The sequence below is a fragment of the Oncorhynchus mykiss genome, chromosome 15 (genome assembly GCF_057628025.1).
Source record: "Oncorhynchus mykiss isolate SJ-2025 chromosome 15, ASM5762802v1, whole genome shotgun sequence".
Taxonomy (NCBI): Eukaryota; Metazoa; Chordata; class Actinopteri; order Salmoniformes; family Salmonidae; genus Oncorhynchus; species Oncorhynchus mykiss.
Window position 1 is genome coordinate 72,742,284 of NC_143036.1, and position 16,584 is coordinate 72,758,867.

Here is a 16,584-nt window from a genome sequence, read left to right on the forward strand (position 1 = left end):
TGAAAAAGCGTGTGTGAGCAAGGAGGCCTACAAACCTGACTCAGTTACACCAGCTCTGTCAGGAGGAATGGACCAAAATTCACCTAACTTATTGTGGGAAGCTTGTGGTAGGCTACCCAAAACGTTTGACCCAAGTTAAACAATTTAAAGGCAATGCTACCAAATACTAATTGAGTGTATGTAAACTTCTGACCCACTGGGAATTGGATGAAATAATTACAAGCTGAAATAAATAATTCTCTCTGCTCTTATTCTGACATTTCACATTCTTAAAATAAAGTGGTGATTCTAACTGACCTAAGACAGGGAATTGGAATTGTGAAAAACTGAGTTTAAATTTATTTGGCTAAGGTGTATGTAAACTTCCGACTTCAACTGTTTTGCATTATGAGGTGTGTCTGTGTCTGTGTGTGTGTGTGTGTGCGTGTGTGTGTGTGTGTGTGTGTGTGTGCCTTCTCTCGTGAGTTATCAAATGCCAACCCAGTAGCAGAGCGAGGATTGTCTAGTGACATCTTGGTTGGCATCTGCATTCGTCACTGACTCAGTGGTGGTGTCAACATCAGTCTACACAATGTCACTAGGGATCAAGCTGCTATAGGACTCTCTTTTCACTATAATATGCTCAAGGCTAACTCTGTCTTATTTGCTTTAATTTGCTTTCTCACTCACACTATATATATCTTTATTTCATTCTCTCTCTCACACTCACTCACTGTCACTATAGCATGTATGCTCAAGGCTAACTCTGCCTTATTTTCATTCTTTACCTCTCCCTATCTCTCACTTTCTCTCTCTCTTTCTATCCTTCTTTCTCCCACCCATCTCTGTGATTCATTTAGTGACATAAGCACTTTGTCGTCTGTGAGACATTTCACATTATAACTCTTAGCCATAGGCAATATTCAACGTAATCATATTAACAACAAATAGTAATGATGGATTTAAGTGATGATTGTTTTCTAGAATTGAGCTGCCTTCAGTATAAATGTTAATTGTATAATTATGAGCTCATAAAGATATTAATATTACTTAATTGGTGTGTGATATAATAATACATTAGTTATCAGATACACTATATATACAAAAGTATATGGGCACCCCTTCAAATTAGTGGATTCGGCTATTTCAGCCACATCGTTCCCGACAGGTGTATAAAGTCAAGCACACAGCCATGCAATCTCCATAGACAAAAATTGGCAGTAGAATGGCCGTACTGGTGAGATCAGTGACTTTCAAAGTGGCACCGTCACAGGATGCCACCTTTCCAACATGTCAGTCGGTCAAATTTCTGCCCTGCTAGAGCTGCCGAGGTCAACTGTAAGTGCTATTATTGTGAAGTGGAAACATCTCTGAGCACACAAGGCCACACAAGCTCACAGAAATGGGCCGCTGAGTTCTGAAGCACGTAATGCGTAAAGGTCATCTGTCTTCGGTAGCAACACTCAGTATCGAGTTCAAAACTGCCTCTGGAAGTCACATCAGCGCAAGAACTGTTCTTTGGGAGCTTCATGACATAGGTTTCCATGGCCGGGTTTGGCGGATGCCAGGAGAACGCTACCTGCCCGAATATATATAATGCCTACTGTGAAGTATGGTGGAGGAGGAATAATGGCCTGGGGAAGTTTTTCTTGATTCGGGCTCCTTAGTTCTAGTAAAGGAAAATCTTAAAAGTGAGGTCCATACAGAAATGGTTTGTTGAGATCGGTGTGGAAGAACTTGACTGGCTTGCACAGAACCCTGACCTAAACTCCATTGAACACAATTGGAATGCTGACTGCGAGCCAGACCTAATCGCCCAACATCGGCGTCCGACTTCACTAATGCTCTTGTAGCAGAATGGAAGCAAGTCCCTGCAGCAATGTTCTAACAGCTAGTGGAAAACCTTCCCAGAAGAGTGGAGGCTGTTATAGCAGCAATGTTCTAACGGCTAGTGGAAAACCTTCCCAGAAGAGTGGAGGCTGTTATAGCAGCAATGTTCTAACAGCTAGTGGAAAACCTTCCCAGAAGAGTGGAGGCTGTTATAGCAGCAATGTTCTAACAGCTAGTGGAAAACCTTCCCAGAAGAGTGGAGGCTGTTATAGCAGCAATGTTCTAACAGCTAGTGGAAAACCTTCCCAGAAGAGTGGAGGCTGTTATAGCAGCAATGTTCTAACAGCTAGTGGAAAACCTTCCCAGAAGAGTGGAGGCTGTTATAGCAGCCTCCACTTGGTCCACTTGGTACGTCAAACCCAGTAAACCTCATGCACACACACACACACACACACACACACACACACACACACACACACACACACACACACACACACACACACACACACACACACACACACACACACAATCAATCACAATAGAGTTCTGAGTTCTGATCTTGTCACAATGTATTTATTTTAAAGAACATTTCATGTCTAGTTGGTCTTAGAAATAAAAAATAAACAACATATTAGTTCATTTCCATGAAATTCTTTCTGAGTTACAGCCCATCTCCCTCTTGAAAATGTACATTTACAACATGAAATGGATTCGTTATATGAAACATGCATGGACTCTAAACCTAAAGGTGATATAGTCATGGCAGAAATTATGGTATTCTACTCCAGTGGCTCTGCCCCCCAAACTCTGAGAGAAAATTCAAGTTTTCATCATCGAGATAAGTTACATACAGGTGTAGGATTTAATTTGAGCCAGTTTTCTACAGCAGGAAAATAATCCTGCAGCAAAGTAAATGTGAATTATTACGTGGATTATAATTCATGATATTTTTTGTATGGCTTGACACATTTTTCGTTAGGGAAAATCAAATCAAGGAAATGATGAACTTCAGAAGCCTTTTTGAAACCTCAAATAAACTACATGTTTAAAATGGACTGCATTGCAGGAAAGTTTTCCTGCAACAGGGTGATCAGATTAAGATCTTACATCTGTACTATATTTCTCTGTGACATGACATAAATACAGTACATAGAAGACATTAAGACATTGTCGCTGGTGGAAGTTATCGTTGGACTTGTTAGGAGGAGGAAAGTGCCACAGTCCCAGTCTCTTCTCTCGGTCTTATCATCGTGTCTATTCATGATGTGTCCTTGATTTCCTTGATTGACACGGTAGCTTGTGAATGTCACGCCTCTTCTCTTGTCTTCACATCTCAGCATCCGTTCTCAGGTACGATCCTGCACTTGAGGATCTTCAGGTAGTTCTGGACCTTGTTGGAGTCCCGTCTGAAGCAGTAGAGTAGGTCGTGGTCGCTCATGGCCTGGGACTCTCCGCTGGTGTCTGACGAGGGGTCCAAGGCCTCAGGGGAGGACAGGCCACTCAGGGAGTTACTGATCATCCCCAGGTGCTGCATCTGAGAGAGAGAAACACAGACAGTGGATTGTTAGAGACAAGGAATTTTACTTTCTGTACATATTGCAACATGAGGTGTGTGTGTGTGTGTTCCTTCTCTCGTGAGTTATCACATGCCAACCCAGTAGCAGAGCGAGGATTGTCTAGTGACATCCTGGTTGGCATCTCCATTCGTCACTGACTCAGTGGTGGTGTCAACATCAGTCTACACAATGTCACTAGGGATCAAGCTGCTATAGGACTCTCTTTTCACTATAATATGCTCAAGGCTAACTCTGTCTTATACACACTTCGTCATCTATGAGACATTTCACATTATACCTCTTACATAAAGCCATAGGCAATGTTTAACATAATCATCTTAACAAATAGTAATGATGGATTCAAGTGATGATTATTTTCTAGAATTGAGCCTCAGTCAAGTAGAAATGTTTATGTAGAAGGATCCGCCCCTTTTTTCAATTTTTGCCTAAAATGACATACTGCCGGTAGCTCAGGACCTGAAGCAAGGACATTCATATTCTTGATACCCTTTGAAAGGAAACACTTTGAAGTTTGTGTAAATGTGAAATGAATGTAGTAGAATATAACACATTAGATCTGGTAAAAGAAACATGCGTTTTTTTGTATTTTTTTTGTACCATCATCTTTGAAATGCAAGACAAATGCATTTTTGCAGTCCAGGCACTATTTAGATGTTGGTCACTAGATGGCAGCAGTGTTTATGCAAAGTTTTAGACTTTTATTTTACTAGGCAGGTCAGTTAAGAACAAATTCCTATTTTCAATGATGGCCTAGGAACTGCCTTGTTCAGGGGCAGAACGACAGATTTGTACTTTGTCAGCTCGGAGATTTGAACTTGAAACCTTTTGATTACTAGCCCAATGCTCTAACTACTAGGCTACCCTGCCGCCCCGACTGATCCAATGAAACATTGCATTTATGTTCAAAATGTTGTATTAAGACTGCCCAAATGTGCTTAATTGGTTTATTAATAACTTTTCATGTTCATAACTGTGCACTCTCCTCAAACAATAGCATGGTATTATTTTAGTGTATTAGCTACTGTAAATTGGACAGTGCAGTTAGATTAACAAGAATTTAAGCTTTCTGCCAATATCAGATATGTCTATGTCCTGTGAAATTTTCTTGATACTTACAACCTCATGCTAATCGCATTAGCCTATGCTAGCTCAACCGTCCCATACCCTATCAGCCACCTTCTCCCCCCATCTTCCTCTTGCCCTATCAGCCACCATCTCCCTCCATATTTCTCTTAACCTATCAGCCACCTTCACTTATCTTCCTCTTACCCTATCAGCCACTATCTTCCCCCGTCTTCCTCTTATCCTGTCAGCCATCTTCTCCCCCCGTCTTCCTCTTATCCTGTCAGCCATCTTCTCCCCCCGTCTTCCTCTTACCCTATCAGCCACTATCTTCCCCCGTCTTCCTCTTATCCTGTCAGCCATCTTCTCCCCCCGTCTTCCTCTTATCCTGTCAGCCATCTTCTCCCCCCGTCTTCCTCTTATCCTGTCAGCCATCTTCTCCCCCCGTCTTCCTCTTACCCTATCAGCCACTATCTCCCCCCGTCTTCCTCTTACCATATCAGCCACCTTCTCCCCCCGTCTTCCTCTTACCCTATCAGCCACTATCTCCCCCCGTCTTCCTCTTACCCTATCAGCCATCTTCTCCCCCCGTCTTCCTCTTACCCTATCAGCCATCTTCTCCCCCCGTCTTCCTCTTACCCTATCAGCCATCTTCTCCCCCCGTCTTCCTCTTACCCTATCAGCCATCTTCTCCCCCCATCTTTCTCTTACCTTATCAGCCACCTTCTCGACTCCCTTGCGGAGCTCGTGCACCATGTAGCTCATCTCCAGTGCTTTGTTGGAGCTGAAGTTGTTGAAGTCATCCTGGTGAACCATGTTCTGGTGGAACTGCCACAGAGGATCCTTCCATGCTACCAGCAGCTTCAGAATCACCTCCGTTAACTCCTCTCTCTGAGGAGAGAGAGAGAGAGCGAGTAGAATTGTATGTTCTTGTAGAGTTGGTTATTGAGTGTTGAAAGAGAGAAGACAGACACAAGCAAAGACATAGAAGCAGTCTACATCTGGAGACAGACATGGGTACTACAGGAAGCAGAGAGGGGTAGTACCCTCAGGGAACAGACAAGGTTACTACAGGAAGCAGAGAGGGGTAGTACTCTCAGGGAACAGACAAGGTTACTACAGGAAGCAGAGAGGGGTAGTACTCTCATGGAACAGACAAGGTTACTACAGGAAGCAGAGAGGGGTAGTACCATCAGTGAACAGACAAGGTTACTACAGGAAGCAGAGAGGGGTAGTACCATCAGGGAACAGACAAGGTTACTACAGGAAGCAGAGAGGGGTAGTACCCTCAGGGAACAGACAAGGTTACTACAGGAAGCAGAGAGGGGTAGTACCATCAGGGAACAGACAAGGTTACTACAGGAAGCAGAGAGGGGTAGTACCATCAGGGAACAGACAAGGTTACTACAGGAAGCAGAGAGGGGTAGTACCATCAGGGAACAGACAAGGTTACTACAGGAAGCAGAGAGGTGTAGTACCATCAGGGAACAGACAAGGTTACTACAGGAAGCAGAGAGGGGTAGTACCATCAGGGAACAGACATGAGTACTACAGGAAGCAGAGAGGGGTAGTACCATCAGGGAACAGACAAGGTTACTACAGGAAGCAGAGAGGGGTAGTACCATCAGGGAACAGACAAGGTTACTACAGGAAGCAGAGAGGGGTAGTACTCTCAGGGAACATACAAGGTTACTACAGGAAGCAGAGAGGGGTAGTACCATCAGGGAACAGACAAGGTTACCACAGGAAGCAGAGAGGGGTAGTACCATCAGGGAACAGACAAGGTTACTACAGGAAGCAGAGAGGGGTAGTACTCTCAGGGAACAGACAAGGTTACTACAGGAAGCAGAGAGGGGTAGTACTCTCAGGGAACAGACAAGGTTACTACAGGAAGCAGAGAGGGGTAGTACCATCAGGGAACAGACAAGGTTACTACAGGAAGCAGAGAGGGGTAGTACCATCAGGGAACAGACAAGGTTACTACAGGAAGCAGAGAGGGGTAGTACCATCAGGGAACAGACAAGGTTACTACAGGAAGCAGAGAGGGGTAGTACCATCAGGGAACAGACAAGATTACTACAGGAAGCAGAGAGGGGTAGTACCATCAGGGAACAGACAAGGTTACTACAGGAAGCAGAGAGGGGTAGTACCATCAGGGAACAGACAAGGTTACTACAGGAAGCAGGGAGGGGTAGTACCATCAGGGAACAGACAAGGTTACTACAGGAAGTAGGGAGGGGTAGTACCATCAGGGAACAGACATGAGTTCTACAGGAAGCAGAGAGGGGTAGTACTCTCAGGGAACAGACAAGGTTACTACAGGAAGCAGAGAGGGGTAGTACTCTCAGGGAACAGACAAGGTTACTACAGGAAGCAGAGAGGGGTAGTACCATCAGGGAACAGACAAGGTTACTACAGGAAGCAGAGAGGGGTAGTACTCTCATGGAACAGACAAGGTTACTACAGGAAGCAGAGAGGGGTAGTACCATCAGGGAACAGACAAGGTTACTACAGGAAGCAGAGAGGGGTAGTACCATCAGGGAACAGACATGAGTTCTACAGGAAGCAGAGAGGGGTAGTACCATCAGGGAACAGACAAGGTTACTACAGGAAGCAGAGAGGGGTAGTACTATGGTAAACAATAGTTGATTAAACAGAGTTGTAAGACTCACAGCCAGTCTCTGCGCGTTCTCTTTGCCATTAGGGGTTAGTATGGTGGCTGTATGGCAGTGGCGGTTTATCCTGCCAATATGATTTCTGCTTGGCAGAACATATTGCTCCTGACGGAGGGAAGAAGAAAGGAGAGAAAGAAGAATTGAGTTGACAGGGAAGACGTAGGTAGAAAGCAAAAGGTCAGCGAGTCAAAGGAGCTGCATCTCTGAAGAGCAAAGCCTTCGAAAGCAAAGAAACAGAAAGCTTGTAGAACCTTTAAAGGGATAGTTCACCCAAATCACAAAATTATAATAGACTGCTGTCTAACCTTGGCAATAGACTGCTGTCTGACCTTGACAATAGACTGCTGTCTTACCTTGACAATAGACTGCTGTCTTACCATGGAAATAGACTGCTGTCTTACCTTGGCAATAGACTGCTGTCTTACCTTGGCAATAGACTGCTGTCTTACCTTGGCAATAGACTGCTGTCTAACCTTGGCAATAGACTGCTGTCTAACCTTGGCAATAGACTGCTGTCTAACCTTGGCAATAGACTGCTGTCTTACCTTGACAATAGACAAATGTCTTATCTTGGCAATAGGCTGCTCTCTTACCTTGGCAATAGACTGCTGTCTTATCTTGGCAATAGACTGCTGTCTTACCTTGGCAATTGTCACGTTCTGACCTCTATTTCTGTTGTTTTGTATTTATTTAGTATGGTCAGGGCGTGAGTTGGGTGGGCAGTCTATGTTTGTTTTTCTATGTTTTGGGGCATTTCTATGTTTTCGGCCTAGTATGGTTCTCAATCAGAGGCAGGTGTCATTAGTTGTCTCTGATTGAGAATCATACTTAGGTAGCCTGGGTTTCACTGTGTTTGTCGTCACAGGATAGGACTGTTTTGCGTCCTCACATTTCTTGTTTTCGTTAGTTTGTTCATGTGTAGTGATTTATTAAAATATGAACAACCACCACGCTGCGCTTTGGTCCGCTTCTCCTCCTCCTACAGACGAACGCCCTTACAGAATCACCCACCTACCAAGGACCAAGCGGCGTGGTAAACAGAGGCAGCAGCAACAGCAGCAGCAGGAGAAGCGACTGGTGCAGCAGGAGCAACAGCAGCAGCAGCAAAGGCAGCAGCAGGAGAGGGAACAGAGGCAGGAACAGCAACAGCGAGATCAGGATTTTGGGACATGGGAGCAGAATCTGGACTACACAACTTGGGAGGAGATAGACAGGTGGGCGGTCGACCCAGGGAGAGTGCCAGAGCCCGCCTGGGATTCGATGGAACAGTGCGCGGAAGGTTACAGGAGAATGAGGTTGGCGAAGCAAGCACGGCGGCGCGGACGGAAGCCCGAGAGTCAGCCCCAAAAATTTCTTGGGGGGGGGCAGGAGTCAGACCTGAGCCAACTCCCCCCGTTTATCGTGAGGAGCCAAGGAGGAGCTCAGAACCAGAGCTGGTGTTGGAGGTGAGCGAAGCAGAGACTGTGAAGGAGTTAATGGGGAAATTGGAGGAGAGTGATATGAGGGACTTGCTGGTTTGGTGCATGAGGCACGACATTCGCCCGACGGAGCGTGTCAGGGATTTAATGGCACCGGGGTCAGCTCTCCATACTCATCCTGAGGTGCGTGCGAGGGGTCTGGTGAAGACTGTGCCAGCCTCACGCACCAGGCCTCCTGTGCATCTCCCTAGCCTTGCACGTCCTGTGCCATCTCAGCACTACAGTGCTCCTAGCAGTGCTAACTGTGGTGGGCGTGGTGCTGGTCAGGCACCGTGTTATGCAGTTGTGCGCACGGTGTCCCCAGTACGCGTGCTTAGCCCGGTGCGCTACATCCCAGCTCCCCACATCTGCCGGGCTAGGGTGAAGATCCAGCCAGGGCGGTTGGTGCCAGCCCTGCTCTCAAGATCTCCAGTACGCCTTCACGGCCCGGTCTATCCGTCACCACCTCCACGCACCAGCCCTCCGGTGGCAGCCCCCCGTACCAGGCTGTCTCTCCGGCCCATCCTTACAGGGGCTTCCTCCTCTCCAGCGCTGCCGGAGCCTCCCACCTGTCCGGCGCCTCTGCCGGAGCCTCTCGCCTGTCCGGCGCCGCTGCCGGAGCCTCCCGCCTGTCCGGCGCCTCTGCCGGAGCCTCCCGCCTGTCCGGCGCCGCTGCCGGAGCCTCCCGCCTGTCCGGCGCCTCTGCCGGAGCCTCCCGCCTGTCCGGCGCCGCTGCCGGAGCCTCCCGCCTGTCCGGCGCCGCTGCCGGAGCCTCCCGCCTCTCCGGCGCTACCAGGGCCTTCCTCTTCTCCAGCGTTGCCGGAGCTTCCCGTCTGCCCAGCGCCAGCTGAGCTTCCCGTCTGCCCAGCGGCGCCAGCGCCGTCCGTCTGCCCAGCGCCGCCAGCGCCGCCCGTCTGCCAGGAGCCGCCAGTGCCGCCCGTCTGCCAGGAGCCGCCAGTGCCGCCCGTCTGCCAGGAGCCGCCAGTGCCGCCCGTCTGCCAGGAGCCGCCAGTCAGCCAGGGGCCGCCAGTGCCGCCAGTCAGCCAGGGGCCGCCAGTGCCACCAGTCAGCCAGGGGCCGCCAGTGCCGCCAGTCAGCCAGGGGCCGCCAGTGCCGCCAGTCAGCCAGGGGCCGCCAGTGCCGCCAGTCAGCCAGGGGCCGCCAGTGCCGCCAGTCAGCCAGGGGCCGCCAGTGCCGCCAGTAAGCCAGGGGCCGCCAGTAAGCCAGGGGCCGCCAGTGCCGCCAGTCAGCCAGTGCCGCCAGTCAGCCAGGGGCCGCCAGTGCCGCCAGTAAGCCAGGGGCCACCAGTAAGCCAGGGGCCGCCAGTGCCGCCAGTCAGCCAGGGGCCGCCAGTAAGCCAGGGGCCGCCAGTAAGCCAGGGGCCGCCAGTGCCGCCAGTCAGCCAGGGGCCGCCCGAGCAGCTGCCCCTCTGTCCAGAGCAGCTGTCGCCCCTCTGTCCCAAGCTGCTGCCGCCCCTCTGTCCCGAGCAGCTGTCCCTCGGTCCCGAGCAGCTGCCCCTCTGTCCCGAGCAGCTGCCGCCCCTCTGTCCCGAGCAGCTATCGCCCCTCTGTCCCGAGCTGCTATCGCCCCTCTGTCCCGAGCTGCTATCGCCCCTCTGTCCCGAGCAGCTGCCCCTCTGTCCCGAGCAGTTGTCCCTCTGTCCCGAGCAGCTGCTTCACCTCTGTCCCGAGCTGCCCCTCTGTCCCGAGCAGCCCCTCTGTCCAGTGGGGTCATTGAGAGGGGTGGCCATGGTGAGTAAGCCAGGGAGGCGGACAATAAGGCGGACTAAGACAATGGTGAAGTGGGGTCCGCGTCCCGCGCCAGAGCCGCCACCGCGGACAGACGCCCACCCAGACCCTCCCCTATAGGTCAAGGTTTTGCGGCCGGAGTCCGCACCTTTGGGGGGGGGGGGTACTGTCACGTTCTGACCTCTATTTCTGTTGTTTTGTATTTATTTAGTATGGTCAGGGCGTGAGTTGGGTGGGCAGTCTATGTTTGTTTTTCTATGTTTTGGGGCATTTCTATGTTTTCGGCCTAGTATGGTTCTCAATCAGAGGCAGGTGTCATTAGTTGTCTCTGATTGAGAATCATACTTAGGTAGCCTGGGTTTCACTGTGTTTGTCGTCACAGGATAGGACTGTTTTGCGTCCTCACATTTCTTGTTTTCGTTAGTTTGTTCATGTGTAGTGATTTATTAAAATATGAACAACCACCACGCTGCGCTTTGGTCCGCTTCTCCTCCTCCTACAGACGAACGCCCTTACAGCAATAGACTGCTGTCTTACCTTGGCAATAGACTGTTGTCTTATCTTGGCAATAGACTGCTGTCTGACCTTGGCAATAGACTGCTGTCTTACCTTGGCAATAGATTGCTGTCTTATCTTGGCAATATACTGCTGTCTTACCTTTGCAATAGACTGCTGTCTTACCTTGGCAATAGACTGCTGTCTTACCTTGGCAATAGACTGCTGTCTTACCTTGGCAATAGACTGCTGTCTTATCTTGGCAATAGACTACTGTCTGACCTTGGCAATAGACTGCTGTCTTATCTTGGCAATAGACTGCTGTCTTACCTTGGCAATATACTGCTGTCTTACCTTGGCAATAGACTGCTGTCTTATCTTGGCAATAGACTGCTGTCTGACCTTGGCAATAGACTGCTGTCTTATCTTGGCAATAGACTGCTGTCTTACCTTGACAATAGACTGCTGTCTTACCTTGGCAATAGACTGCTGTCTGACCTTGGCAATAGACTGCTGTCTGACCTTGGCAATAGACTGCTGTCTTATCTTGGCAATAGACTGCTCTCTTACCTTGGCAATAGACTGCTCTCTTACCTTGGCAATAGACTGCTTACAGGGTAAGGAAACCAACATGTTATTTTGTCATTTGGGTGAACTATCACTTTAAACATGCAATTTCCTCTTACTAAATTGAAACCAGCAAAAAAAAAAGGAATTGGCAGCAGTTTTACAGGCGCCCAACCAATTGTGGTATTATGTGTTTTTTCCCCGCGTTATTTGTAACTTATTTTGTACTGAATGTTTCTGCAACCGTATCTTACAGCAGAAAAGAGCTTCTGGATATCAGGACAGCGATCACTCACCTCGGATTAGACAAATAATTTTTCTACAACAAGCAGGACGCACAGGACATTCTCCAAACACCCAACAGGGCCAACATCCCCGTTATTTGCAAGAGGAAGAAACGCAGGTACAGGGGACACCGAGCGGGACACCGAGCGGGACACCGAGCGGGATGCCTTGTGGGGACACCGAGCGGGACACCGAGCGGGACACAGAGCGGGATGCCTCGTGGGGACACCGAGCGGGACACCGAGCGGGACACCGAGCGGGATGCCTCGTGGGGACACCGAGCGGGACACTGAGCGGGACACCGAGCGGGAAGCCTCATGAGGACGCGGAGAAGGCGAGAGGGAAAGCTGCCGTTACCGTCAATACTACTCGCCAACATGCAATCATTGGACAATAAATTAGATGAGGTACGATCACGAATATCCTAGCAACGGGACATCTAAAACTGTAATATCCTGTGTTTCACAGAATCGTGGCTGAATGACGACATGGATATTCAGCTAGCGGGATATACGCTGCACCGGCAAGATAGAACAGCACAATCCGGTAAGACGAGGGGGGGGGGGGGTCTGTGCATATTTGTAAACAACAGCTGGTGCACAAAATCTAAGGAAGTCTCTAGATTTTGATCGCCTGAAGTAGAGTATATTGTGATAAATTGCAGGCCACACTACTTGCCTAGAGAGTTCTCAGCTATACTTTTCGTGGCTGTTTATTTACCACCACAGACAGATGCTGGCGCTAAGACCGCACTCAGTCAGCTGTATAAGGAAATAAGCAAACAGGAAACCACTCACCCAGAGGTGGTGCTCCTAGTGGCCATAGTCTTTAATGCAGGGAAACTTAAATAAGTTCTACCAAATTTCTATTAACATGTTAAATGTGCAACCAGAGGGAAACAAATTCTAGATCACCTGTACTCCACACACAGAGACACATATACAATGCTCTCCCTCGCCCTTCATTTGGTAAATCCGACCACAACTCTATCCTCCTGATTCCTGCTTACAAGCAAACATGAAAGCAGGAAGCAGCAGTGACAGATGCAGCAGATGCTAAACTACAGGACTGCTTTGCTGTCTCAGACTGGAATATGTTCTGGGATTCTTCTTCTGGTATTGAAGAGTACACCACATCAGTCACTGGCTTAATCAATAAGTGTGTCGAGGATGTCATCCCCACAGTGACTGTACGTACATACCCCAACCAGAAGCCATGGATTACAGGCAACATTCGCATTGAGGTAAAGGGCAGAGCTGCTGCTTTAAAGGTGCGGGACTCTAACCCGGAAGCTTATAATAAATCCTGCTATGCCCTGCGACGAACCATCAAACAGGCAAAGCGTCAATACAGGGCTAAGATTGAATCATACTACACCGGCTCCGATGCTCGTCTTATGTGGCAGGGCTTACAGATTACAGAGGGAAGCACAGCCGCGAGCTGCCCAGTGACACGAGCCTACTAGACGAGTTAAATCACTTCTATGCTTGCTTCATGGAAAACAACACTTAGGCATGCATGAGAGCATCAGCTGTTCCGGACGACTGTGTGATCACGCTCTCCGTAGCCGACATGAGTAAGACCTATAAACAGGTCAACATATACAAGGCTGTAGGGCCAGACGGATTACCAGGACGTGTGCTCCGGGCATGTGCTGACCAACTGGCAGGTGTCTTCACTGACATTTTCAACATGTCCTTGATTGAGTCTGTAATACCAACATGTTTCAAGCAGACCACCATAGTCCCTGTGCCCAAGAACACAAAGGCAACCTGCCTAAATGACTACAGACCAGTAGCACTCACGTCCGTAGACATGAAGTGCTTTGAGAGGCTGTTAATGGCTCACATCAACACCATTATCCCAGAAACCCTAGACCCACTCCAATTTGCATACCGCCCAAACAGATCCACAGATGATGCAATCTCTATTGCACTCCACACTACCCTTTCCCATCTGGACAAAAGGAACACTTATGTGAGAATGCTATTCATTGACTACAGCTCAGCGTTAAACACCATAGACCCTCAAAGCTCATCACTAAGCTAAGGATCCTGGGACTAAACACCTCCCTCTGCAACTGGATCCTGGACTTCCTGACAGGCCGCCCCCATGTTGTAAGGGTAGGTAGCAGCACATCTGCCACGCTGATCCTCAACACTGGAGCCCCCCAGGGGTGCGTGTTCAGTCCCCTCCTGTACTCCCTGTTCACTCATGACTGCATGGCCAGGCACGACTCCAACACCATCATTAAGTTTGCAGACGACACAACAGTGGTAGGCCTGATCACCGACAACGACGAGACAGCCTATAGGGAGGAGGTCAGAGACCTGGCCAGGTGGTGCCAGAATAACAACCTATCCCTCAACATAACCAAGACTAAGGAGATGATTGTGGACTACACGAAAAGGAGGACCGAGTATGCCCCCATTCTCATTGACGGGGCTGTAGTGGAGCAGGTTGAGAGCTTCAAGTTCCTTGGTCTCCACTTCACCAACAAACTAGAACGGTCCAAACACACCAAGACCGTCGTGAAGAGGAGAAGACAACAAAACCTATTCCCCCTCAGGAAACTAAAATGATTTGGCATGGGTTCTGAGATCCTCAAAACGTTCTACAGCTGTAACATCGAGAGCATTCTGGCTGGTTGCATCACTGCCTGATATGGCAATTGCTCGGCCTCCGACCGCAAGGCACTACAGAGGGTAGTGCGTACAGCCCAGTACATCACTGGGGCTAAGCTGCCTGCCATCCAGGACCTCCACACCAGGCGATGTCATAGGAAGGCCCTAAAAATGGTCAAAGACCCAGCCACCCCAGTCATAGACTGTTCTCGCTACTGTATATAGCCTCGCTACTGTATAAAGCCTCGCTACTGTATAAAGCCTCTCTACTGTATATAGCCTCTCTACTGTTATTTTTCAGTGTCTTTTTACTGTTGTTTTTCATTCTTTACTTACCTATTGTTCACCCAATACCTTTTTTGCACTATTGGTTAGAGCCTGTAAGTAAGCATTTCACTGTAAGGTGACACCTGTTGTGGTCGGCGCACATGACAAATACACTTTGATTTGATTTAATGATCTGCTACATGACATGTTGAAAGACTGTTGTTCTTAACGTCAAGATTTCCATCTTAAAATCCTCTTTTATACATCTGATTATCGCAAACCAATATGTCACATCAACAACCACACAGTGTTATAGTGGGTTCTGTCATTAGTGACAGAGACAGACAGAGAGAGAGAGAAAGAGACGAGGACTGTGTCATTAGTGACAGAGACAGACAGAGAGAGAGAGAAAGAGACTAGGACTGTGTCATTAGTGACAGAGACAGACAGAGAGAGAGAGAAAGAGACTAGGACTGTGTCATGATTGACAGAGACAGACAGAGAGAGAGAGAAAGAGACTAGGACTGTGTCATTAGTGACAGAGACAGACAGAGAGAGAGAGAAAGAGACTAGGACTGTGTCATGATTGACAGAGACAGACAGAGAGAGAGAGAGAAAGAGACTAGGACTGTGTCATTAGTGACAGAGACAGACAGAGAGAGAGAGAAAGAGACTAGGACTGTGTCATTAGTGACAGAGATACAGAGAGAGAAAGAGCGAGAGAAAAGAAAGAGGTAACCTTGAGCATACTAGAGAAAGATAAGGGGACTTACGAATTCAGAGTGCAGGTCACTGGAGATGCTGTGCATCCTGGCACTGTGCTGGATGACCCGGTCAAAGAGGTCTGCCAGGGAGAGGAAGTGGCACCCCGCCTGGCCGTGGACACAGATGGGTGCCGCGCTCGCGCTGCCACTGCCACGCAGCTCCACACACAGCAACACCATGAGCAGAGCCCACACTGGAAGAGAGAGGGAGAGAGGGAGAAGGATGAGGATGATGAGATAAATAGAGAGGAGGTTGAAGGAGTTGAGAGAGAGGAGGGCAATAGAGGGAGAGGACAGGATCCTCTCACCAGCCAGGAGCAGCACTGACACTGGCAGAGAGAGAGTGAGAAGAGGAACAGAGAGAGGTGTGGATGGGATCCTGTCTCACAAGGCAGATGCAGCACTCAAACTGGTGGAAATATAGAGGGAGAGGGGAACAATGAGAAGAGCAATGAGAAGGAGGAAAGGGCAGGATAGAGGGATGAGGACAGGAGGGAGAGGGGAACACTGACAGAGGAATAGAAGGAGAAGAGGATGAAGAGAGACAACACTGACACTGACAGAGGAATAGAAGGAGAAGAGAGACAACACTGACACTGACAGAGGAATAGAAGGAGAAGAGGATGAAGAGAGACAACACTGACACTGACAGAGGAATAGACAGAAAAGAGAGACAACACTGACACTGAGAGAGGAATAGAAGGAGAAGAGAGACAACACTGACACTGACAGAGGAATAGAAGGAGAAGAGGATGAAGAGAGACAACATTGACACTGACAGAGGAATAGAAGGAGAAGAGGATGAAGAGAGACAACACTGACACTGGATAGTGACTGACTGGTTGAGGGAGGAAGAGGAAAAGAGAAAGGGAAGAAGAGGTGGTAAACAGAGGAGAGAATCTAGTTCCACAGGCAGAGGCATGCATGTATAGCTCCTCAGTCCCTGGTCCCTGGTCCCTGGTCCCTGCTCCCTGGTCCCTGGTCCCTGCTCCCTGGTCCTTGCACCCTGCTCCCTGTTCCCTGCTCCCTGGTCCTTGCTCCCTGCTCCCTGGTCCCTGGTCCCTGGTCCCTGCGCCCTGGTCCCTGGTCCCTGGTCCCTGGTCCCTGGTCCCTGGTCCTTGCTCCCTGGTCCCTGGTCCTTAGTCCCTGGTCCCTGGTCCTTGCTCCCTGCTCCCTGTTCCCTGGTCCCTGGTCCCTGGTCTTTGCTCCCTGCTCCCTGCTCCCTGCTCCCTGCTCCCTGCTCCCTGTTCCCTG

The 16,584-nt window shown here is 49.2% G+C and overlaps 1 protein-coding gene across 1 annotated transcript; it reads right to left on the reverse strand.

Annotated features, from left to right (window-relative positions):
- Positions 1 to 2,360: 2,360 nt before the first annotated feature.
- LOC118938931 (prolactin-like) lies at positions 2,361 to 15,997 on the reverse strand. The gene is made up of 4 exons (XM_090201116.1): positions 15,340 to 15,997; positions 7,121 to 7,228; positions 5,160 to 5,339; positions 2,361 to 3,343 (listed from the first exon to the last, which is right to left on the reverse strand). The coding sequence occupies exons 1-4, from the start codon at positions 15,508 to 15,510 to the stop codon at positions 3,143 to 3,145; spliced, it is 660 nt and encodes a 219-aa protein (XP_090057242.1). The 5' UTR covers positions 15,511 to 15,997; the 3' UTR covers positions 2,361 to 3,142.
- Between the last annotated feature and the right edge of the window lie 587 nt (positions 15,998 to 16,584).